Raw genomic sequence first — 24,927 nt, 5'->3', positions numbered from 1 at the left:
TTCAACCCAAACGTCCACGGAAGACAATTAACATCGACTATATAGCGTTCAAATGGAAAATGACTGTGATATGTTTTCTAATGCATGTCATTTAAAATAATGGGTTATCACCATCACACACATGCACCACCCTATACTTGGATAAGGACTAGTACAAGCAACCAGGACCTGTACATATAACAATGTATAATAATATAGTAATGATGAAGACTTAACCATTTTTAAAAATCTAAAAATTATTTATAAAAATATATGTATTTTTCCTTTTCAAGGTTGTGTTACTTTCATGGGGGTTCATTTACCTGCCAACATTAATATACGATATAAAATGTTCATCCTACTCCATACAAATGACTGTGAATAACAGCATTTATGATAACAAAGTTATGATAAAAACTTTTTTTAAAGTAATAGGAAAAGGGCCCCCGAAGAACAAAGTATAATTTCTCTAACATTTAAAATGTTTCGACAACTTAAACGCTGATGTATTGCGTATAAAATAAGTGCCTAGCATAGCATAAGCTAACTCGCACAACCTCAGCCTGTCCTTATAGGTTCAAGACAACAAGAGTGAGTTTTAAGCTTATTTTTCTTATTGCAAATGTACTTTTAGCCATTTAAAAATATATTTCTTACGACCATGACTAACTATTACGATATAACGTTTTTTATGGATAGTGGACCAAATTAGCAAATGTAAGGCTAACAGAGCTGATACTCACTTATTCTTGATGTTTTTGTTGTTTCTCTTCTTTCTTCCACTGTCGTAAAAAGAAAAGCCTTTCTCTGTCAGGATAACATTAAACTGTATTTGTTATTGCTGTTCAATTTTACATGACATTCCGTATAATTTAAATGAAGGGTCACCTGCAAAAGGCAACAAGAAAAACTCCACATGTTCTATATGGTCTTACCTCTGAACCACCTCTTTTGATTTCCTCCTAACATGAACTGGAAACTGCTCAAAGACCAGATATGATAGTAACTGTGCTAAACTAACATTTTAATATGAACCTGTTCCTGTCCTGTTTACCAGAGTTTTTTAAAATATCCAATCCAGTGCCGAGCATACTGTACCACCACAAGGGGGCAGTAGTGTCCCTGCTGCGGAGGAGACACCAGTTTATGGCCCTGTCCAGATGGTAACTCTAGATTTGCTAAAGTCTCGTGGGAAGTAGTAAACTTCACCACGTTATAAATGGTCATATTAACCTAAACTTGAGCTCCCCCTAACCAAGGGATTATTGAGCCTAAACATAACCATACATGAACCTTAGTGTTGTCACATTTTAAAGCACCAAAACATTAATATTTTAAAGCTCGCGAGAGGTTCTCAAACCTAGGGTTACCATCTCGACACGGCCACAGTTCCTGACCGTTCCTGACTCTACAGAGTTCATCTGTCAATACCACTTGATCAAAATGGTCCGTGTGTCTTTTGGTCATTCGATTTTCTTCTCAGGAACGAGTATTGAAAAAAAAAAAGTTTGATTTTCTTTTCATACTTAAAATAATAGAAAATAAAATTACTGTCAAACTGAAACAAAAAATGACCTGTTTTCTCATATTGGATGATGATTGTATCGGATGTTGTCAACAAAGCAAGAGCGCAATAAAGATAATGTAGTGGTTATGCTTGGTAACTCTTTCAAGCAGAGAGCTGACATTTACATGTAATTATCTCTATAGTAATACAATAATGTTTTGTAGCATCTTGTCTGTCATGCTTTTAGATGTATTTAGCTTTGGTAATGTTATGACACATAATTACAAGTTTTAAGCAGTACAATGTGATACAAACCAACTCAATGCTAAACAGTTTTTAAAGCTATAAGACTCCAGCTCTTGCAGCTCATGATTCAGCTCTGGGTTATTTTAAGTTGCAGAGGACTATTTAAAATCATGTTTGTATAGATACAGTGTCAACTCACACAAGTAACTTTGTCAATATCTTGTTATATTTATGAGACACCCCTGAGAGAGATATGGTTCTGACTAAACTGTTGGCACAATTGTTTGTAGGACCTATATAATGGAAGTGGTGTCTGCCATTTGGGAGAGGTGGGAGAGCTGAGTGAGCCTGCTTCAAGTTTTGTGAATGAAGTTTTCCTCAGGTAAGCAAAATTAATTTTACTTTGTTTTGCTTTTCATCTTTGTGGTGATATACATCTATTGCTGGTTGTACTGTGTGGATAGATAATCTTATTTTATTATGAGTGTGCTACCTACCACCTTCTTTAACACGTGATAAGTTACTTAAGTGTTAGTACTGATTATTTTGCTTGGGTTTCTCAACACAAAAAAAAGTCTGCATCATTAAATCCTCCATAGTTTGAATATTTAGTTCTGTGTCTCCACCATCATTTAAACGACAATGTGTGCTTGCAGCATTGGAAATTGATACTATTTATATATTTAAACATGTTTGCTGTTACTTGTGGTCTCTTTTTTGTTTGTGTCCTTTGTTTTTTCTCCTCTATCCATTTTTCCCTCCTTTGTCCTCCCATTGCTCCTTCCTTCACTCTTTTATTGTAGTCTAATACAACAGTCCTGCAGTTAATTCTCACTCACTCTCACAGTTTTTGTTGAAACTGTCTTCAGAGAGGCATTTGATCAACTGTATGGTCATCTTGGAGGTTATTTGGAGCTGTTTGTGATACTGATGAACTATATTTCATTATACAGAAAGGTGTTTTTATGTTATTTAGCCTCACGTCATTGATATAAAGGGGTGGATTTACATTTACAATTATCATAGATTTGAAACAACACTGAAAAAGTTTAAACAAAAACTGAACTATTATCAGCTTCATAAATGGATGATTTGTTGACAACTAAAAAAAAAAAAAAAAAAAAAAAAAAGACCTAGACAGGATTTGAAAATGCACCTGGATTTTTCTTGTTTATGTTCTCTTGGTGCAGGAGATCTGTTATATTTTTAATACATCTTTTCTCCATTAATATAACACAGGGACTACCAACCCCACAATGTGGACGGTTGTCACAAGTGCACAGGACATATTTGACAGTCCATAAATACCTTTTGAACAGCCACAGCTTACAGAGAGTAGTATCACATTATTCCTACCTGACACTTAAGGCTTCCATTACAAATGAAAAGGGAATCTATTCAGTATATGGTTTATGAGGAATTCAAAGGAAAGTAAAAAGTGTGACTACCACCCAGGTTCTCCCCTACTGTTGACTTTTACTACAGTCATTTTCAGAGTTTTATGCTAAATCAATTCTTAACAGCAATTCTGCTTCAGTATTAACCCTAATTCTGAGTGCACCGTGAATGTTGTTTGAAAATGTACATTTCCAAGATGTAAAAAATAGTACATTGTTCAAGGTAGTAAAAGTGTATATACCAGCATTACAGGAACATTTCAGTCGATCTGTGTTTTCTATGAGTGGTTTTGTAATTATTACTGTGCCCTAGGAAAGGTAGGTGATCTTATGAGCTGATATAAAGTGTTGTTTTGTTCTGACTAATACCAGGTTTGTGGTTGGCGGTTTATGTGGGTGTGTTCAGTAGCAAGAAAAACAGAGAACACAGGAAACTGTTCTTGAAGATCTCCACTAAAACAGCCGGTTGTCACACAGCTGATTATACAAATGCAACCTTTACTGGTAAAGTATTTTACATATGACATTATCCTGTACTATAATGGAGCCATGCAAAGGAAATAGAGGTGGCTGCCCTGACTTCCACAAGCACATTTTCAAAATAGGGTGAAATTGAAAAGAGACAGATAAGATTCGGACAGGACTTTGATGTAGGTTAACAGGGTGTCAGACCCTAAAAATGTGTGTGTATTTTCTTGTTTGACAATGTTTAAGCCCAGTACACAATATGGAGATTAAAGGATTCATGGACTTGTTTTCATGACATCTCTCTATCAATGATAAGTCCCAGATTCTCCACTGTGGTTCTGGAGGCATGTACAATGGCATCTAGAGTAGTTACATCATTAGAAAATATGTATCTAAGGTGTTTCGGGCCAAGCACAATAACTTCAGTTAAGAACACTTGGATGGTATGGATAATATTATGTATTAAACAAATAATAGCCTTTTACTAAACCGTAAAAGGCTTAATATAGGGCACAGTCTCTATACAGGTCAGTTGTACAGATGGCATTCCTGAATAGCTTCTCAACTTTTTTGGTGTATCATTCTTATATAATATATTCATAAGATGTGTTATACTTGCATTGTCAGACGTCAGACCAACTCAGTGATAAGATGCTGTTAGTGTGATTTCAGAGGCCATCATCATCTGTCATAATTTTATGTTAATCAAATTAGTCTGATGGTTAAATATTAATATAATATATAATAGTAGTAATAATAATGTTTCTCTGAGTATGATCTAAATGACACAAATAAAGAAAAACACCATCAAATTACAGTTACAGTATTAATTTACTGAGTTAATAAAACAAATATACATATCAAACAATATCTGATACTGTTTTGGCTTGGCATTAACTACCTATGCAAACATAAAACCCATGAGAATAACATCACTATCCTTCAAATTGCAATGCAGGTCATTTACTTACTATTAAACATCCTTCCTTCTCTGCTTTAACCAATGCAAGCAATACAGCATATGAGTGCATGTAAGCACAAAAAGGCTGTGGTTCAAGCTGTGATGTTTATTAATCATCAAAGTCTGGGATATCATCATAGGAGTACCCCGGGTAGCCCTTTGAAGCATAGTAAGCTATCCGTAGGTGGTAGATTCCTGGCAGGAAGACAAGGATCCCGATGATGAGGACAGGGAATGTACGATCGGAGTGCTGAAAGACACAGAAACATTTCAGTAAGACATAATAAAAGGTCAATATATTTAACTCTCTCTCTCTTTTTTTTTTAAAGTACTCACAGTGACTTCAAAGTATCCAGCCAGGAGAAGGGCACCAATGATGATTAGCAGAGAGCCTATTATGAAGAGGACTGTGGCCAGTGCAATGGCTTTATATGGGACCTTGGGTGGGCTCCTTTTGAACTATAGAGGAGGAGAAATATTTCATTAAATCACTTTTCTCTAACAGAGCAGGCTTCCATGGCATTGCCTGTTTTTCTACTAGTATAACTGGGCAGGCAAAATTAGTTTGGATCATAAGTTATTAAAAATTCTTGGAAAAGTGAAAGTCTGTGTCTGCTTTAGAGATATTTTCTATCAAAGGATGTTCATGAGCCATGAAGTCTGTTACATTGCATCATGTATCTGAAGAGGTAAATGTGTTAGTCATGCATTGCAAGACCAACATGTGATTCAACACAGAAGTGAACATTAACAAAGTTTTTTTCCCCCTTGATTTAAAGGCAAGCTTGACAGATTTTACACACTTGGCTCAGTTTACTAGTTATGAAGAGTACTCTGGTAATTTAGCTCTGGGGTCTCTGGAGGAGTTGTGTCAAGTTATGTTAGTCAAGTGTGAGAAAATGCCCCATACAGTGTCACCAGGGTTGTCTCAGCTTGCGTTAAGAGACGACAAACTCATAACATAAAGTCAGTGTTAGCCTACTACCTTGAGGCACAGAGTTTGAAAGATGGAGGCACGAAGTGGACTCTGAGCTTTTATTAAGCAATGAGAATCAAAACCAAACATCCTGTCACGTTGCATTAAGGGAAATGTAGGATTCTAATCTCAATAGCCATTGAAAGTCAAATATGTTGGCCTCTGCTGTATAATTTTGACCATTCGTAGTCCCCAAGTTTTATGCCGGTGTAATTAAAGTGCTGGAGGACTCCCTAACCCCTTTCCTAAAGGAGGAGGAAGTACTAATTAGCCCCTAATGTGACCTATGACCTCTGGTCTCTGCTCACAATGTGGCAGCTGTTGAGAGTGGTTTTGTTAAAATAACTCTGCTTTGCTCTGCTCTCCAAAGTTAAAGAGCCTTCCTCCAGAACCACAGACATTACTATTTAATACCCAGGTGGACTGTCTTACCTGTAAATCAATGTATCCGTCATCATCAGTGGCTAACCTGGAGTATCTAACCCTACTGTTCGGGCTTCCGTTGGAAACAACGTTGCGGGCTGGCATCTTCAGTCTGTTTTCACTTTTTCAATGAGGCTATAAGAGCAGCAGCGACACGGCAGCCATCGTCCGGATCAAATACAAACACCAGACCTGAATGTACTACATAAAAAACACGACTTTCAGATGAGATTTCACAGCGGGGTGTTGTTTGTGTCTCCTGACCTGGATCTTCCGTGTTTCCAATGCGTTGTCCACGTGCGCATGCGCAAAGCGAAACGTCATTATCGTAGAGGCACTGTGGACAAATATTGTATTATTAGCAAAATAATTAATAAAAAAGAGGGCTAATTCAAAGTTTACATAGAATATAGTGAAAAATTAATGTAGCTTTAAGCTGACTATGAATTAATTTAGTTTTCTATGTTAGGTATTCCAGAATATTATATCCAATGGTTATTGGTTCAACTGCTATGCTTTATGGTAGTGATTTATTTTATTGTTTTAGCTTTTTAAATCCGACTGTTTATAATTTTTGGCAAATTCCATACACTTAAAAAGAAATGGACCAATAGAAAAACAAACTTTACCCTCTTTCTAACTGACACTCGATTACAATCTGTACCTCTTTTTTTTTTTTTTTTTTTTTTTTTTTTTTTAAAGTTTCCTCCTCCTGTGTTAGTTTTTATTTAATGTTAAAAGCTTTTTGCACAATACCCATTACCAAAAGTTTATTTTATTATTCCCTGGCACTTTGCGCCCTGTTTTCATACTTATTTATATGTTACTGTTAAGAGAAGGAAAGAAAATCCATCATAGTGGTTTCGAGATCAAATGTTACAGGCTATGTTTTGCATTGTAGGAAAAACTCATCTAGACCGACTCAAAATCGCGTCATAATATATTATATAGTATATTCACATGAAAACAAAGTTGTCAAATCTATTTACACCACACCATGTCAACCACTAGAGGGTACTGCCGAGTCTCAATAAAGTGACCAGGTCACAGTGAACTGCAGACCAGCCGCTTGGTCTCAACAGTCATCTCTTGGTGTGGAAGTTCATTTCCTGAGGCGCTCTCTCAGGCTGGCTCTGTAATCACACTGTGTGCTCAAAAGATGAAGTTTCTGTCTAGGCTGCAGGTTTTTGAAACATTTTCATGTAACAGGAGATGAAACACTGACAGAGTCTTCCTCTGGAGGCTGTTTTTAGCCACAGAGATCCTGTATCAGACATTGTCTATTTCAGAAGAAAGAAATGCAAAACATAAAACGTGAGTCCAGTAGATGAAAATCACATAACACTAATTTAAAGAAACACACTAAATCAGCTATTTTTCCTCCAAAAGTGACACATTTATTAAGTCTCTTTGATTTACCATCCAATGAAGTAATAATCCAATAACAGTGACTGCTACATCTAATTGGATTTTTATTTAGGATGGAACATTTTCATCTCTGACATTTTAAGCTTTAGGAAAAGCTCAGGAATATCCTGGACTGTGAAAGACTGCCTGTGAAATATTCAAAACCCACAATAAATTCCCTTAAAATGAATAATTAAAGCTGTTGTGCTAGGTAGCCCAATATTGTCTTTTTCACCCTTTTTTCCAAATGTATTTTTCACATTGCCTTGCTCGTCTGTGTAAAATTGGACTGTCACATACGTAGACAAATATAGATTCTCTTGTAGGCAGAATTCAGATATCTGCATGTCCCTGAAGCCAAACACAAAAGTGTCTCATTGTAATTCGAGCTTTCTGGCAGGTCTGTGCGCTCTAAATTCAAGGATGAATGTCTACAAGGTTGTAAATGATCTGGAACTACACAATCCTTCCATGTGAGTTGATAATAAAGCAAATGCATATTCTTATTAGGTGTGCCTGCAGCATCAATAACACGCTCTTGTTGCCTTTAAAGTACTTGTTGGAAAAGAGTGAGTCTCAAGTGATCATTAGTGTGCCCAATGACCTTGACTGCCAGTTGAATTGTTGTAGTTTAAGGCCATCATATTGCTCTCTTGAGGGATATAAGCCCTAAAATTATTCATTTGTATTTCATATTCCTGTTGTTTTGCAGTGCTTGTAATATGAATCACTGTGCATTGTTCTGCTCTGTATGTTTTCTCTTCTTGTTCAATTTTCTGATGCCTATTTATAAATATATCTAGACCTCTGTGAGAAATAATCTCTGTAAATACCCTGGATTCAGCTGGATTTCATCTTTGTTTTAGGCAGATTCAAAAAACATATTTTTCTTTTATTGGCTACTTTAAAGTGCATCAGTTATGCAAATTGCAGTGCACAAATGTGGAGTACATTTGGATCCCACATAAGTCCTCTTTTCCAAAAGAAAGGCATCATATAAGCCACCCAATGCCTCTTTAAATACTTGACTGTGCAGACATTTGTGTGTGCGCATGCTGCCATCCTCCTTGTACCAGTTGATGACAATAACAGAGGTAAACTTTGCCCTTTGCTTTATTAAATATGCCAGTTTCCTTGCTCATATCTGTTTGTGCTGTGTGACTGCATGTTGGCTACACTCATTAGTCAGCACCAAGGCTGCATCGCCGGTGCATATTCCTTTGTACACCAAAGATACCCTCTTATCTATCCTGTCTCCTAACTGATGTTCAATACCTACAATCAAGGTCAGTAGCTGCAAAAGCCGCTTACCCTTACTCAACAGGAACATAACATTTAATTTAGCTGCTGCTCAGCCTTGAAACAATCTGCCAGACCGGATAAATCTGCAATTATTTCACATTCATACAGTATGAGTCAAACAGATCTCATCACTCGAATGAAAAAGTGTATCCAAACTTTTGAGTGCTACTGTTCAAAATGAATAGAACATTGATTGAGCAATCTATCTGCAAGTGACCCCGCTGCCCCATATTGTCTCTTCAGATATTACTCCCTGGATTGTCTCATTTGTATTTTTGGTCTTTTTGCTGAAACGGATTTGGGCTTTAGGGTTTTTAATAGGACGCTTCCGTAAAATAATGGCTCCATGTACTCCACAACACAAATAACAATACACAAGTGACATCTGGAGTTGTGATTAATTAATCAGATGAGCAATAAGACTGTCACCGGTCATAGGGGAGCAGAGGATGTTGTCATGTTGGATAATCCCTGCCTCTAGACCATAATGCCTGCACAGAGGAGCATCAGAACAGCTGAGCACCCTGGGCCCTCAGGGTACATGTGTGTGTGTGTGTGTGTGTGTGTGTGTGTGTGTGTGTGTGTGTGTGTGTGTGTGTGTGTGTGTTTAAGTGCGTGGTAAGAAGACAGCAGCACTCAGCCCCTTCCACCTCTGGGTATGACACTGAACAGTATGAGAGCAGCATTTAGGCCATAATTAGAGTCCTGTTCAGAGTGGAGTTCTGTCTGCTCTGATAATTAGGTCTGTCTTCATTACAGCAATTGTGGATTGCACCATGACTGAAGCCCAATAAAGGGTCGACCCATTATACCACTTGAACAACATGCAATCTCCTTGTCGCACTGCTTTTTACTTTTAAACCAGCCGGGTTCCAGAGATGATCAAATGTGGCATGTGGGTGGTGCACAGGTGCTGCTGAGCCAAACACTTTTCAAAATATAAAATAAGCTTGCGCAGACTAATATAATTTCTTTATTTCTAGGCTTGTCAAGCCACATGTGGAAAAGCAAATCATTAGTCTGATGTGTGGGTTTACTTATATTCTTGCTCATATATTGAGCGTACAGTATGATGAGCAGTGATACGTTTGCAGATGGAACGTGGGTGTGGATATATTTGTACAAAAGGATGCTCTGTTTTTAAAGTGTAATAGAGAATTATTGGAGAAAACAAGTCTTTTGAAGAACTTTTAAAATAGTTACAGCCTACATACATCATTGCCTTGATGATACGTTCAGTGCATCACACAGATGTTAAAAGAATTGCATCTTAATGGCTGTCTTCTTGCTTCATTAAGCAGTGATCAAAACATTGCCTTTCGTGAATGCAAATCAGTATCAGCATCAGCATCATGTAACTCACCGAGGAAAAGAAGAGACAGACAGATTTGTCAACTTTGATTAAATCAGAGCATATTCTCATATTTGGGGTGCAGAACAATAGAAGCACCTCTTAGTGATAAAAATCTGATGATGAAGTGATGTGATAACATTAGACTCTGTTTATATACCCCTTCATTAATCTGTGTCATACAGGAGGGTTGTAGGAAGTTGTTGCAATATGTCTTTGGTATTCTGTACATTGCAACTGATGACTCAAGTGGTTTCTTTTTTTCCTGTTTAAACCGCATTTCAGGTGCGAGGCTCAGGTTAGTTGAGTTTGTGCGTGGGTGGACTGCTTCAGGATACTACATGAGCAACTTCATCAATGTGACGACGTCCATCACCTTTATTTCACACTGTCAACTCATTTTTTTCCTTCAGTTTATTACATTTTTCTAAAGCAATCGCTACAGCTCAGTTACTTCAAGACTATGATTATATGATTACAACATGACACATAAAGTGGCTATTTCCAGCTTGAATGGGCATGTAAAATGTAAAATATATTGCATCAGCTGTGTACCATTTTCCAGTAGCGCAAACAAACCAGTGCCATACAGGATGATGTTAGCTGTCTGCACAATGATTTTCAACTGTGCTTTTCATCTTTCTTTCTTTTTTTTAGAGGATTTTGTCAGAAACATATGAGAGGAAATCTTTTCATATGCAATTAAGGTGAATGTCACCGTAAATGCCAACATGAGTGTGAATGTTCATCTCATGTTGCCTCCATGATGGGAAATGTTTCTTCCAGTGTAAGAGATATTGATTTCAGTATCTTTCAAACTCAGCAGCCTGCCTTGCCGCGTGGGCAGCTCAGACAGGTAATTGCTTTTCCAACAGGTCTCAGATAAGCATGATACACCCTAATAAGATGCAAATACACAGCGAACAGAAGGAACCACAGCATCATTTCACTGCTTCATTGCTTTGTCCTATTCCATCTGGGGTGTTTATTTACAATGTTGCATTAAATTGTGCAACAATGCATAATTACATGGTAATTAATCTGTTGTTGCAGTATTTATGTCTATAAAATAGTATGCTTAAAAGCAGGGCAATCATGTATGCACAATAATGAGACATCATTTCCATAAATGTTATGTTAATTGTTGTTAAGTGTCTGTGAACACTGACAATTGTTTTTTCAATTTTCAAAGACTTCCCACCTGTGACATTTTCTTCCATAAAATGGTAAATTTGTCATGCTTACAAAATATACATCATATCGTCATGTATTTATGTTACATACTGCCTTTTACTGAAATCATTGTACTTTTAAAGAGTTTAGAGGTGTGCTTGATGTAGTCGATTTTTCTCCCACAGCAGGTAGAAAGATGTGGAGCATTGTAAAATAAAAAAGTGTCATCATTGATTGATTAAATCTGTACTTTAAACAGTCAAATGTTTACTTCACAGGCAGGCTTAACATCTCTCACTGAGATCCAGCAGCAGCCCCCAGGTAAAGCCTTCATATTTGGATACAGCTGGAAAAGTAAAATGGCTCCACTGAGGATTTGTCTACAGCCCTAACCCAAAAAAGACAGAAATCAATGTGCTGTGTTTAGTCATGTGTGTGTGTGCGTGTGTGTTTCAGAGCTTGTGTCTGCTTCATCTCTTCATCATAGCTTAATTGATGAAAAAAGGAGGGGGGACTAGGGAGGGTGTAAAAGCAAAGGCATTGAATAATAAATCCCTTGTGAAATTGCAACGCCAGATTAATTGCGATTGACTGTTACGCCTCAGGCAACAACAAGTGTATATTGACTGAGATGAGCAATATGTATTACAGTTAAAGCAGACAGTCTTATAGGCTGTATACAGATGGGTGACAAATCAAAGGAAAAAGCAGCATAAAGTATGGCCACCACGTGCTGTCAGAACAGCTTCAATGCGTCTTCACATTAATTCTCTAACTCTCTGAACTCTACCGCAGGAATGAACGTCATTCTTCCAAAAGATATTCTCTCATTTGGTGTTTTGATGATGTTGGTGGAGAGTGCTGTCTAACACATCAGTTCAAAATCTCACATAGGTGTTCAATTGGGTTGAGATCTGGTGACTGCGAGGGCCACAGCATATGATTCACATCATTTTCGTTCTCATCAAACCATTCAGTGACCCTTTCCTCTAAGGGGGCAAGTGAACCCAAACCATGCCAGTAAAGTGCCCCCTATAGCATAACAGAGCCACCAGATCCCCTCACCGCAGGGGTCAAGCATTCTGGCCTGTACCCGTTTGCTTGTTGTTCGCTACACATGAACTCGCCCACTTGACGAGAATATGATGAATGATGACTCATCTGACCATATCATATTTTTCCACATCTCTGTAGACCAGTGTCTGTGGTTTTTGCACCACTGAACTCTCATATGTGCATTCATCTTTGTAATGAGGGATTTATACACTACAACCCTGCCATAATGTCCCTCTTTATGTAACTGTGGACCGACTGTTCTTGCTGACAAAGTCTGAGTATGTCCTGTATGACATTCTCAGTCACCTGAGGAAGCTGCTTTTCTGTTTTTCCTTACATAGCATCACACTCATCAAATGTGCACTGTCAACCACTATTTCTAACCCTGTTTACTGATGTCTTTCCCAGATGCAGATGTCACTTTAGTAGCTGTTTCTATTGAAACAGCAGCCAGCTGAGCAGTCTTTGTGACTGAAGCTCTTGCCATCCGTGCCCCCAACCAGAAACCCTCTTTCAAAGTCACTTACATCTTTTTCTCTTGCCATCTTGATACAAAATCAGAATCAATTTGGCCTGCCCAGCAGTTTTACACACCACACAGCATGATTGGATGTTACAGTTATTTTCAGCCGCTTTGATATATTTCTCAAATCATCCATAACATTTGCAAAATAGTGCAAACTGTGATTTTCTCAAAACAATTACTACACAATGGATTACCCGTAAAGGTCTGTGACTTGCTCAAAATCCTTAGTTTATCTCAATATAACTGTTGTTGTAAAATATTTTCTGACGTAAATAATGTTAAAGGATTTGATGGCATTGATTGAAACTCTGTAGTCTTAAAAATACAGTAATGCAGTACAGTACATATGTGTGTTACAGTATATGAACAGTATGCATTGTATTGTATAAAGTATGTTTCCTGTATACTGTAGAATGCAAATACTATAACATGAAGCATTACAGTAAGTATACAGTATTACAGTACAATGCACACTGTTGCATTACATACCTGTTCACAGTTATTCTCCAAACATTCAGCTGCATCCTTCAACCAGCCTCAATTGTAAAGTCATGATTGAGAACATGGTCCAGAATTGTGGCTCTTTTCATTAGGAATGTGTCTGTGTCCTTGGACTCTTCTACCTCTTCCTTTGTTTTACCTCCCCGCCCTTCCCCACGCAGCCTTACTCCTCTTCTTTTCCTGGCTGTTGTCTCTGTTCATTTCCTTTTAGTTCTCCCTTTGTCAGAAATTGTAACACTGTGTGGTGCTCGAAGAACTGGTTGATCATTAGTTGATCTAACACTTCACACCTTCCCCTTCATTAGTGAAAGTCAAGACTCACCTGAGAGCAATTCATCAATTGTCACAGTTACAAAAAAATCCTCCAAGTCCAATAGAAATGTATAAAAACACAACAGATTACAATAACAGGTTCAACCATTCTACATGTGACGATTTGTGCAGTGAACTAATGCCTAGATGTTTTGGAGGTGAGATTATTCAACAGGGAGTCAATATAATACATTTTGATAAAAAAGCATGGGATTATGTGGGAAACAGCAGATAATTGTACATAATAATATGCATGAATGTGCCAAAGCATTTGCAATTTGCTCAAAAGAATTAGAAATTGGTTTTATGATGTGCAGCATAAGTGATTAGATGATGTGGAGGTTGAACAATTGAGAAATGTACCAAAGCCACTGAGAAAAACTGTAATTGCTTAATTGTATTGTATACTGTGCACCTGTGTGGAAGCATCTGCATTAATTATGTTTCTTCACTCATTTATTCAGGTTAGAGCATATTTTTTTAAATGATGTTCAAAAGAAACAGAACAGTTAAATTAAACTATACACAGTTTCATTTAAAATGTTAGAAAGAAAATTCATCTTGAGCACTTGCAGCATAGTTACACACTACACAGTATATGGTGTGTATTAGCTCTGCTGGGAAGATCAAGATAAGGACATTATAATTATAAAGCTGTAACATAAAAACTATATATAATATGAAATAGGAGAGAGAATAACCAAAGTAACAAAACACTTTCAAACAGCCATTTGATCAGAACTGATTAAGTATAATCAAAACAAACAAAATAAAGTCAGTCAAACTGAAGTAATATCCCGAATTTATACCAAATTCGGGAAAGCAATATCATAATGAACTTCTGGAGAAATACACTTACATAAACTCTCTTACAGGGTGACTGTTTAAAAGGTGAGTGACGCTCTTAAATGAAACATTTCTGAATGAAAAGTCATTTGGGGTAGACAGTGAGTGGTTGCGCTGACGCACAGGGAGTATAGGGAATGATGCTGAAGGGGGGGGGGTGAGAGAGAGATGATGTGTGGATGGGTGGTGGGTGGTGGTACAAATGGGGGGTGGGGGTGGGGGGACGTGGCTCGATGAGAAAGCAGTGGTACTCATCATCATCTGAAGAGACTTGGATCACCTGGAGATCGGGCGTTTATTCCGGCGGATGTGAGGACTCTCCATGGTGCGCTTTCCCTTCACCGTTTCATAGCGCGACTCAGCCAAGCCGGCGGGATACGGTGAGTCCGATAAAATAAAATAAAAGAAGAAAAATCAAAAACTGTATTAGAGCATGTGAAGTTGGTTTATTTTTCTTATTGGTAGGTCATCTTTATAATTATTTCTAATTAAATTGCTGCGTTTCTTCATTTGCTGACAGTTCTGGTAATGCAGACTTTGGCTGAATCTCTTTGTTTGTTAACAACTGTGCGGATTTTGGAGACAAAGGAGAGACAGATTTTGTTATATATTGTGCGGGAATAAGTCAAGAAACAAAGCGCTGCGCGTGTTATAATTACATTTATAATAAATTATAACTGCATTGTAATTCTGAGTTACATCTCGTCAGACGGGCTATTCTGAACGTTTATAATTGTCTTCCTAATCTGCGGAAGTTACCCAACTTGAAATAATAACGCTCATCTTAAAATAGTTGGTTTATATGATGCTATTTCGGTTATTTTGAAATATCTAAACTTAAGTCTCCCGATATTAGGGCACAGTGCCATCCTTTGACTCTCGAATGAAAAAGATTTTCTAATAATAAAAATGTACGTTATGTAGAAAATGCACAGTGAGGTCTTATGTCTATTGACTGTCACAGGTGCCAATAAGCCTCTGCCTCTATCATTTTATTTAGGATGTCATACAGACTGTCAGGTCATGCACTGTGGCCACTGCTTATAGAGCTGGGAATTACCCTGAGTACCAGAGAAGAGGTTGAGATTACATCTGAGCTGGAATGAATGTTTACTCCAGGCCAATTAAAAATAATGGACATGAAGTGGCTGCATGTCCTGGGCTGTCCTCAACAGTTATTGTCCAACCCTCAGCAGCTGCTACACATTAACATCTTTAACACATTGTTGCGTCTGCTTGGAAAACAGCCAAGAACACAAATCCTGTTTGTAGATGGCTGTGACAGTGAATGTGCACATACTACATGCCTTAAGCAAGGCACATAACCTCCAGCTACCTCAGTAGGTTATAGATCTGCTTCAGTACGCCTGCTCTTTCACTGGGCAGCCCCCACTGTAAGATGTGTGTGACTCTGTATGAATATTAAACAGATCGATGCTGGAAAAGAGCCTATAACCAGTGTGCATTATTTTACTGGACCTGGATCTATCTCCATCCATACTCCTCAAACTTATACAAATTAGTGAAATCAATTGGACTTTTATCAACAGCCCAATGAAATAAACTTGTCAGTTCCATTATATCTTAATTATTAATACTTACAGAATCATGAGTTTAAGTCTCGTGATTACAAATAATGAACTGAATAAATAAATAAAATTAGGTTTGTTAAAAGTTGTACGCTGATTGGAAATCTTTCTAACTTGTAATTGGATCAGCTCTTAAGAAATAGGTCTCTCTTGTAGTTTGATGTGATATAAATGAAAAAAAGAAAGCTAACCATAATGATTATCAGTTGCCACTTAGTCCCATTCTGTACTTTTTACTGTGAGCCGCGGCAGATGTCACACCATCATTATACTATCACTAAATGTCTGGTAACTAAACACTGTAATTATTATAGTTGAGGTGACCGTAATCCCTTTTACTACCGACAGAATACATAGAATAGGAGAGCAAATCATGACTAAATGGATCCACGAGTGATGAGTAATTTTGTCCTGTTCAATTAATTCAGTTTGTGTTGTAGAAAAATTAAACAATTTAAATGCAGCAGGGACACTTAATATTTTGAGGTGAGGTAACTTAATCCCACTACTGTGTAAAATGATGACAGTGTAATGAGCTCCTGTGGATAAGCATGTATCTCTTACTTTCATAATTACCTTAGAGGCATTACTACCTCCTCCCTCTATTTGAGTGGGTGGAAGAAGCTCTCAGGTGCTGGTTTATAGTTGGCACTGAAAAGCAGGCTTTGTTGCACCAAGCCGACACTGGAAGAATGTAAGCATGTACAGGAACTTCAAGTCTGAACTATCAAACATGCTAAACAGCTGTACACCCAGTTTGGAGATTTGTGAGGAGCAGAGGAAAAGGTCAGATACTGGTTAATAGTGTGATGAGGAGGGGGGTAAAGACCTGAGGCATAATGCTTCCGCCTTAAGCATTGTTAAGCATGTTTGACCCCAGCGTTGTTGTGTAAGCTCAGGGGCTTCTGAAAAAGAACAATAATAGATAGAAAGATAGATAGATAGATAGATGGATAGATAGATAGATAGATAGATAGATAGATAGATATATAGAAAGAAAGAAAGAAAGAAAGAAAGAAAAATAGATAGATACAGGACAACTCAGATGAACTTTTAATTTAGTCACAAATAAAGCAGCTTAACAAAATCCCCAAATCGTCAACATGGCCGCACTACTTTTACTTGTCCCATCTAATCTACGTTTCGTTAAGGAACATGGCCATTACAAATGTCGGTAATCTGCATAGACAAGATTATTTTCACATCTGTCTAACTGGGGGAGTTTGTGTTGAACTAAGACATTGTTTTGAAGTCAGAACATTCAAAGTGAAATTAATTTAATGAAGATGGGGCAGTTCAGGCCAAAGTAGGCATGAAAAATGTAAGTAAGACATCCTCGTGAACCGTTTTCATTCGGTTAGCGTAGCTTTGTTTAGCATAACAAATGCTAGCAGGCAGAGGTAATAAAGTTTAAGTGCCGGCACCTTCACAGCTCACTAATAGGATACTTCTTACTTGTTTAATATATACTAGAATTTAAGGATAAAAATGACAGTTTGTGGTTTTATTGAGAGTCACATGCTTATCTAGGCTAGGGACACTCTGGAGATGCTGCTAGGAGAGAGTTAAACTAGGTGTTTCCTTCTGTTACCAGTCTTTATGCTAAGCTAAGCTAAGCTAACCAAACCAAACCAAACAAGCTCCTGATAATGCTTCTCTGAAAGCAAAAAAAAGCATATTTCTAAAAATCTACAGGTACACCTGAATACACACACATAAATTAATGTATAACTGTAACACTGTATTGCTTTGACCTCCACCTGTATAGAGGCCACAGTGTGATATTGATTTGTTTAGCGGAGGGATTAAAAGTGAGGTCAAGCCTAACTTGGTGTGGGTCAGTTGAAGATCATTTTAGTACTCCAACACGGCCATAAAAAACACAGGTCCTGTGTCTGAGGATTCGCTCTCCAGCTATTCTGGTTTGGTTCAATGCCATCTGAAGTTTTAATTATGTGATGTTTCCCAGACGATTCAGTGAAGCAGGTGACTGGTCAGTCCTGATATCGGTTTCTTTATTCTTCAACCTCACATTGTGTTTAGTCGATAAGCGAGAGATGAGGCTGCGGTCACATTGATCTGACAGCATCTGCTGACAGCAACCGCGGCTCAAACGTTGTCTCTCGCCCACAGTCTTGATGGATCTGAGCAGCAGTAATATGGAAAAGAAAAACAAAACGCTGCAAAGTGTAACAATAGATATACAAGGATGAATGCTTTTCTGTTTTTTACTGTACATGATGGATGCATCAATTTTACTCAAAGCAGATTCTTCTGTCTCTGTTTTCAAAGGCACTGGATACTGTTGCTGTGTTGAAGCTGAAATTGCGTTCAACAGGACGAACCTGGATGTTGTCTACTGATCACCTACCATCTTATCCAAAAAAGTATTTTCTCTCACTACAGTTCTTAAGAATATGGACTTTGTCAACAAACTGCATTTCATAGAACATGCCAAGTTTTTTTTTTTTAGATGTGTACATTCGTCTCTCAACAATAATGCAATTTTAAAAGTGTTTTTGTTCCAGCTGCATAATAGCACTCAGTTTTAACATCAGAAACATTTTCAAGATGGATTACCTGGTTCTAGCAAAGTAGGTTTCATCTGCATAAATTATGCTTCTCTCGCTGTACTTCTGCATGCATCCTGTAGTTTTATTTTTTTTGATGCATTGCCAACATAATGGCTCATTTGCCCGAGGCATCATCATTCAAATTATGTTTTGACAAGACAGACTTAATGTGATCATTACTCTAATGGCTTTTATGAGAATGCCCTGATGTCCCCTTTCTTGTGTAGTGAACTTAAAAAGGTTTGTGTTTCAGTCTACCTCTGCTGCACAGGACAGTGTCAAGCATCAGCATAGTATTGGAACAGATGGTTCCTGTGCTGGACAATATGACCCCAACTCCTCTGACTCAGAACTGCTCCAACTACACTCAGGTGTTAGTGCCAGAGCTCAACGTGGTCAAAGCTGTGGTTTTGGGCTTGATGCTAGGTGGCTTCATCATGTTTGGAGTTGTGGGAAACATCCTGGTAATCCTGTCAGTAGTTTGCCATAGACACCTGCGGACAGTGACAAATTATCTCATAGTTAATCTGGCAGTGGCAGACCTGCTTCTGAGCTCCACTGTACTACCCTTCTCTGCCATTTTAGAGATCCTGGATCGCTGGGTGTTTGGACGAGTCTTCTGTAATGTTTGGGCAGCTGTGGATGTGCTTTGCTGCACTGCCTCCATCATGAGCCTCTGTGTGATCTCTGTGGACCGCTACATTGGAGTGAGTTACCCTCTGCGTTACCCGGCAATAATGACAAAACGCAGGGCGCTGTTGGCAGTGATGCTGCTGTGGGTGCTGTCTATCATTATATCCATTGGACCGTTATTTGGCTGGAAAGAGCCAGCACCAGAAGATGAGTCCATCTGCAAGATCACAGAGGAGCCAGGTTATGCTATCTTCTCTGCTGTGGGTTCTTTCTACCTCCCTCTGGCCATTATACTGGTCATGTACTGTAGGGTTTATGTGGTAGCTCACAGAGAGAGTCAAGGTCTGAGAGAGGGCCAAAAGACAGAGAAGTCAGACTCAGAGTTTGTGACTCTCAGGATACATCGAGGCAACACAACTGCATCAGAAGATGAGGCCCTTCGCAACCGCACCCATTTTGCCCTGCGACTGCTCAAGTTCTCACGTGAGAAGAAGGCTGCCAAGACCTTGGGCATTGTTGTTGGCTGCTTTGTGCTGTGCTGGCTGCCGTTTTTCCTGGTGCTACCTATTGGTGAGTATCATTATATCCATCTTCTTGTGTGTGATTCTTAGTTTTTGATGTCCAAGCACTCTGCAGGATTGGTCTGGGCAAATCAACTTTTATGAAAGAAATCAACTCAATATGGTGCAGACAATATTGTTTCAAAAAATAATGAATGCTTAAGGAATAGTTTGATGTTTTGTGAAATACACTTAATCATTTTCTCACTGTGAGTTAGTCGAGAAGAGCAATACATCTGTCATGTATGCATGGTAAATATGAAGCTGCAGCCAGGAGATGGTTATTATGACTCAGTCCAAAGGTAACCAACCAGCACCTCTAGAGCTCAGTAATTCAAAAAAAAAATTCTTGCTTGCAAACTGAATTGTAAAATTTTTATGTTGTTTTATGAGTGGTTACAGTATATACCAGACATTGTCTTGGATGGGTGCAGTGATTCCCTGGACTCCTTAATTAGCTTTAGGTTTAGGTGCTGGTAGGTGGATTTTGTAATCTCTGGGCATCTTGATGCTAAGCTAAGTTACTGTACAATCATAAAAATGTTATTGACCTTCTCATCTAACTCTCTGCAATAAGCACATTTCCTAAATTGCCTAACTTTTCTCTGCATTTAAAATGTTTAAAATCAAAAAAAATTTGATATAGAGGTTCATACATTTGAACACCTCCCATCACACATATGAGTCATACTTTTAGAAACCTATAAATAAAATTCATTTTAAAGATGCATTCATTGATTCATCAATGGCAGCCTTTTAAGTGCTGCCAGGTTTAATATTTGATGATATTAATTGAATTGCTCCTCTGTGGGAGCACACTATAGTTGCTATTCAGACAAGCCCTCTGGCCTATTGAGCAGGGTAATATAGTAAATGCTTTGACTCGGCCAGGTAGACGTTCCATAAATAGTCTCTATAAATCTTTCAGATCTCTGACAGCCTCCGACACTCCCCTGTCTGTAAACAAAAGGACAGAATATCAGACCAACATATACTTCAAACACAGACCCTTGAATGAAGTGTCAAGCCATTTCTCTGCTTCTTCCTCTCCCTTGTCTCTGTGAGTCACTTCATCACAATGCCTGTCTGGGAATGACAGATAAAGCCATCACATCGTTATCAGACATTATATGATGCTCCCCTCAAGACCACCCAACATGATCGAGACAAGCTTGAAGGGAAAGGGACATAGCTAGTATATAGGAGCTAGTGTTAATATGGATGGAATGTGAGTAGGAAATCCGAACCGAGTAGATATGAGATATAGCAAAACCCTCACAAATCCCTCAGGTTTTTTAAAAATGTATTCCATGCTCTCATGCTTTTAAATATAGCTGCTACCATTTGGCTGAAGACTCAGCTTACCAACGCTCCCTTACTAATACTGGCGTCAGGCCCGATACCGCTGCCACATAATTCTGCGGACAATGATAGATTCAGCAGTGAATCACAAAGAAAATGGTCTAGTTATGACATGTAGAGCCAGATAACTTGTGATAGTTCAATTTGGTTAACTGGAGTAAACATTATTTTGTCATTGGGGGAAAATAAATTGAGGGAATTTCATCATGTCAGAAATGGTTTGTCTTTGAGATTTTAGAAGTACCCCTCAGGGACATTGCGGAGATGTAAAGCAAGGTATTGCTAATTGAAAGAATAACTTAACCAGGCAACAGAGTATTTCTGCTCTGTCTGATTGTTACGTCGCACAGCAGTGGGTCTGGCTGGGTGAGTGGGCTCTTTTTCACTTGTAACCACATCTAACAGCGATGTCAGTGTACTGACTCACCCTGCAGTACACCTCCTCTATATCACAACTGAAAGGAGAGATATTACAGTAAAGACCAGAAGAAATTTCAACTAGTGTTAATTTCAATCTCAATCAATCAATCAATCAATCATTATTTGTATAGAGCTGAATCACAACATAGTCATCTCGAGGCACTTTACACATAGAACAGGTTCTAACCTGTACTCTTCAGGTTTTTATTTTAATTTGCTCTTTTAAGTACTAGTCAATATTTTTAAAATGATCACCCAACTCTTTAGAGCATTTGAGCATCTTTCAGCTCTTTGTTTTTTTACTGCTTACAACTGTAGTGTTTTGATCCACTCCCACCAGTCTCATCAGGACCTTTCTCAGCTACAGTAGGTGGTTGTTTTCAATCCACTTGGCACAAACTGGAGACAAAAGTAGATGGTGCAAGTGTTTGTAGAGACCAAAATAGAGCTTTAAGAAAAGTGAATATTGGACATTCATCAGAAACAGGACTTGATGTTGCTTCATAACAGCTGGATGTGTATATATGTTACACCATATCAACTCTTAATATATCAGTGTTGTGTGTGCAACTAGGGCCAAAAAATCAATGAATGCAGCTTTAAATCAAACTTGTTTTACTGATTATTTTAACATCAATGGCATTAGGAGTCATACCACGTTTTCATAGCAGTTGTAATGGTACAATCCTTCAATGTTTAATGTGGCAAAGAATTTATTTCCTTTCTTTTTATCTCTCTCGGGATCCACAATTTTGTCAGTGTTTGGTCAAAGCTTCGTATCTCAGCAACTATGAAAGACAGCCTTTTTTTTTGCAGATGGGCCACACTTAATTTTGCTGGTCCTCCCAAAAACCTGACACATGTGCTTAAATAGAAGTTAAAATCTCAACAATCTGATCCCAAAACTGTTTCCCCAAGACATTTCTTGATTTTGGACAACAATACATTTATTTTACATCTGTGATACCCTTCTTTTTCACTCCAAAAATGAATCTATCAAGGATACTGGCTATAATAGAATTGTTCTTTTTGGTTCAGCTGGGGACAAAATGAATGAATGAGTTGTACAGCAAGGCACAGCATAATTTGCTCTCAAACTCTCTCCATCTCTTCTTTCTATACATCTATATCACATCTCATTTTTCAAAAGCCCATGGTTAACTGCCTGCAACAGCCTGCCCAATAAAGCATTTCACAAGACAGCTTCTCCCCTTCTACCTCTGATAGATAGATAGATAGATAGATAGATAGATAGATAGATAGATAGATAGATAGATAGATAGATAGATAGATAGATAGATAGATAGATAGATAGATAGATAGATAGATAAAATTGCAGCCACATAAGTAGTCAGCCATTTAATAATTTTAATGTTCCACCAGCAGTCACTGGATATGTGCACAGTCACCTACATTTACAGTGACAAACAGGCCAGCAGTGTAATGTAGCTGTTAAACCATTTTTTCAGCTTCTTCATTAAAGATCTGACTCACATTGTCTGCTGTGAATGCTTCCGCTAATCAAGAGCAGCACAATTTATGACAGCAATTTTAATAAAATCCTTAACCTTGATGGCAAGTAGGGTGCTTTTTTTCCCCCATGAGGATAAAACCATTAAAAATAAATTGTCTTAAGTGGATGTAAATGAGTGCAATGATCTCTCTCGCAGATCATGTGCTTATTTCATATAAATACAACCTTCGATTCTTCAATGATAGAATAAGTACTGGAGCTCTAAAAATGTATTCTAAATAGTGGAAATGCTGGTATGTTGGCCCGAATAGTCTGTCAGCCTCTCGGTTGGGGAGTCAGTCGGTTGGTCCGCCACTTTGATCCAGACTGAAATACAACTACTAGATAAATTGCCTGCCTTTTTTTCCTCAGACATTCATTGTTCCCAGAGGATTCATCTTAATGACTTTGGTGAACCTCTGACTTTTCCTTTAGTACCACCAGCAAGTTGACATATTTTTTGAGAGAAATATCTTGGCAACTATTGGGTGGATTGTGGTGAAATTTGCAACACATATTCATGGCTCCTAGAGTTTCATCAGTCACCATCATGTCAAAATGTCTAGTCATCCAATACATTCATTAATGACCAAACCTCTGCCAAACTAATCACATTCCCATCAACCTCAGCTTATTTGTACTTTGTATTTGGCATGCTAACAGGCTAAACTGGTAAACATTGCCCACTGAACACGTTAGCATTGTCACTGTGAGAATGTTATGTTTAGCTCAAATCTCTCCTGTTTCAAAGTAATGCCTCACAGAGCCGCTAGCATGGCTGTAAGCTCTTTCTCTTGTTTTCAGATGTATCAAACTGGGCACATTTTGTTGTTCCTTCTGCTGTAATCTGTGTGTCTAATGTCCCTACAGGCTCCATATTCCCTGCATACAGACCTTCAGACACTGTTTTCAAGATCACCTTCTGGCTCGGTTACTTCAACAGCTGCATAAACCCCATCATCTACCCCTGCTCCAACCAGGAGTTTAAGAAGGCTTTCCAGAGTTTACTAGGAGTTCATTGTTTGCGAGTGAATCCCAGACCACATAATCATCACCATCTGAGTGCAGTTCAGACTCAAACGCAAGGTCACAACCAGCCCATGACTCTTGGCCTGGACAACAGGGGGACCTGTCGGCTCAGCCCCTCCTCTTCTATGGCCCTATCCAGAACGCCTTCCTCAAGGGACAGCAGGGAATGGAGGGTCTTCTCTAGCGGTCCCACTGGTGGATCTGGACCAGCAGAGACAAGCAGGGCTAAAGTGGCCAAATTCTGCAGCAAAAGCTTCCAGCGGACCTGCTGCTGCATCCTCAGTGGTGGGACTTCCCCGCAGGAGTCAAACTGTGCCCACCCCCCACAAGCCGGAAACCTTCCCACCATTAAAATCCACCAATTGTCCCTGTCGGAAAAAGGAGAGCCTGTATAAGCACTGTAATCCTTCATCCATTAGTCACGATTCCCCTCTGAAGGTCACAGATGAGTATATTTCCTTTGCTCTGTTAACGTCACAAAAGAAGAGCTGTGGTTGAAATTTGAAATTGAAATATCTTAGTGTTGATATTCTTGGTTTTTAATCATTTAAGAGGATTATAGCTTGTTTGCCTTCTAAACACAGACATCGACAAAGCACGGTTTCAAAGATTTGTCAGAATATTACAGACACAAATACGTCTTTTTACAAAAATCTGAATAAATCAATTTTGTACGTGCAGAAGAAAGATCCTAGAAACACTTCCAGAAGGTGGACCAAAAGAAAAGCTGTGAAAGTATTTCCTTAAGAGGACCAAAACATTTTTATGGTGTTTACATATTTTATATGACAGAGAGCAGTTAAAATGTATACAAATG

At 38.3% G+C, this 24,927-nt stretch overlaps 2 protein-coding genes across 2 annotated transcripts; one reads left to right on the top strand and one right to left on the bottom strand.

Annotated features, from left to right (window-relative positions):
• Window positions 1-4,580: 4,580 nt before the first annotated feature.
• Window positions 4,581-6,242, bottom strand: tmem230b (transmembrane protein 230b). The gene is made up of 3 exons (XM_053325721.1): window positions 5,967-6,242; window positions 4,895-5,017; window positions 4,581-4,808 (listed from the first exon to the last, which is right to left on the bottom strand). Exons 1-3 carry the CDS (start codon window positions 6,060-6,062, stop codon window positions 4,668-4,670), a joined length of 360 nt encoding a protein of 119 aa, XP_053181696.1. The 5' UTR covers window positions 6,063-6,242; the 3' UTR covers window positions 4,581-4,667.
• Window positions 6,243-18,895: 12,653 nt separating this feature from the next.
• Window positions 18,896-24,505, top strand: adra1aa (adrenoceptor alpha 1Aa). Its single transcript, XM_053325712.1, has 2 exons — window positions 18,896-19,796; window positions 23,952-24,505. Exons 1-2 carry the CDS (start codon window positions 18,899-18,901, stop codon window positions 24,503-24,505), a joined length of 1,452 nt encoding a protein of 483 aa, XP_053181687.1. The 5' UTR covers window positions 18,896-18,898.
• The last annotated feature ends 422 nt before the right edge of the window (window positions 24,506-24,927 follow it).

This window comes from Scomber japonicus, chromosome 9 (genome assembly GCF_027409825.1).
Source record: "Scomber japonicus isolate fScoJap1 chromosome 9, fScoJap1.pri, whole genome shotgun sequence".
Taxonomy (NCBI): Eukaryota; Metazoa; Chordata; class Actinopteri; order Scombriformes; family Scombridae; genus Scomber; species Scomber japonicus.
The sequence above is the reverse complement of the archived record's forward strand: the minus strand, read 5'-3'. Positions and strand labels throughout refer to the sequence as shown.

What these genes read in the sequence shown, in the direction of transcription:
- tmem230b (XM_053325721.1), bottom strand. Translation starts at nt 6,062, where the DNA reads ATGCCAGCCCGCAACGTTGTTTCCAACGGAAGCCCGAACAGTAGGGTT. An exon ending in ACGGATACATTGATTTACAG is followed by an intron (nt 5,018 to 5,966) that starts GTAAGACAGTCC and finishes CCTCCTCTATAG; the next exon opens with TTCAAAAGGAGCCCACCCAA. An exon ending in CTGGATACTTTGAAGTCACT is followed by an intron (nt 4,809 to 4,894) that starts GTGAGTACTTTA and finishes TGTGTCTTTCAG; the next exon opens with CACTCCGATCGTACATTCCC.
- adra1aa (XM_053325712.1), top strand. Translation starts at nt 18,899, where the DNA reads ATGGTTCCTGTGCTGGACAATATGACCCCAACTCCTCTGACTCAGAAC. An exon ending in TTTCCTGGTGCTACCTATTG is followed by an intron (nt 19,797 to 23,951) that starts GTGAGTATCATT and finishes ATGTCCCTACAG; the next exon opens with GCTCCATATTCCCTGCATAC.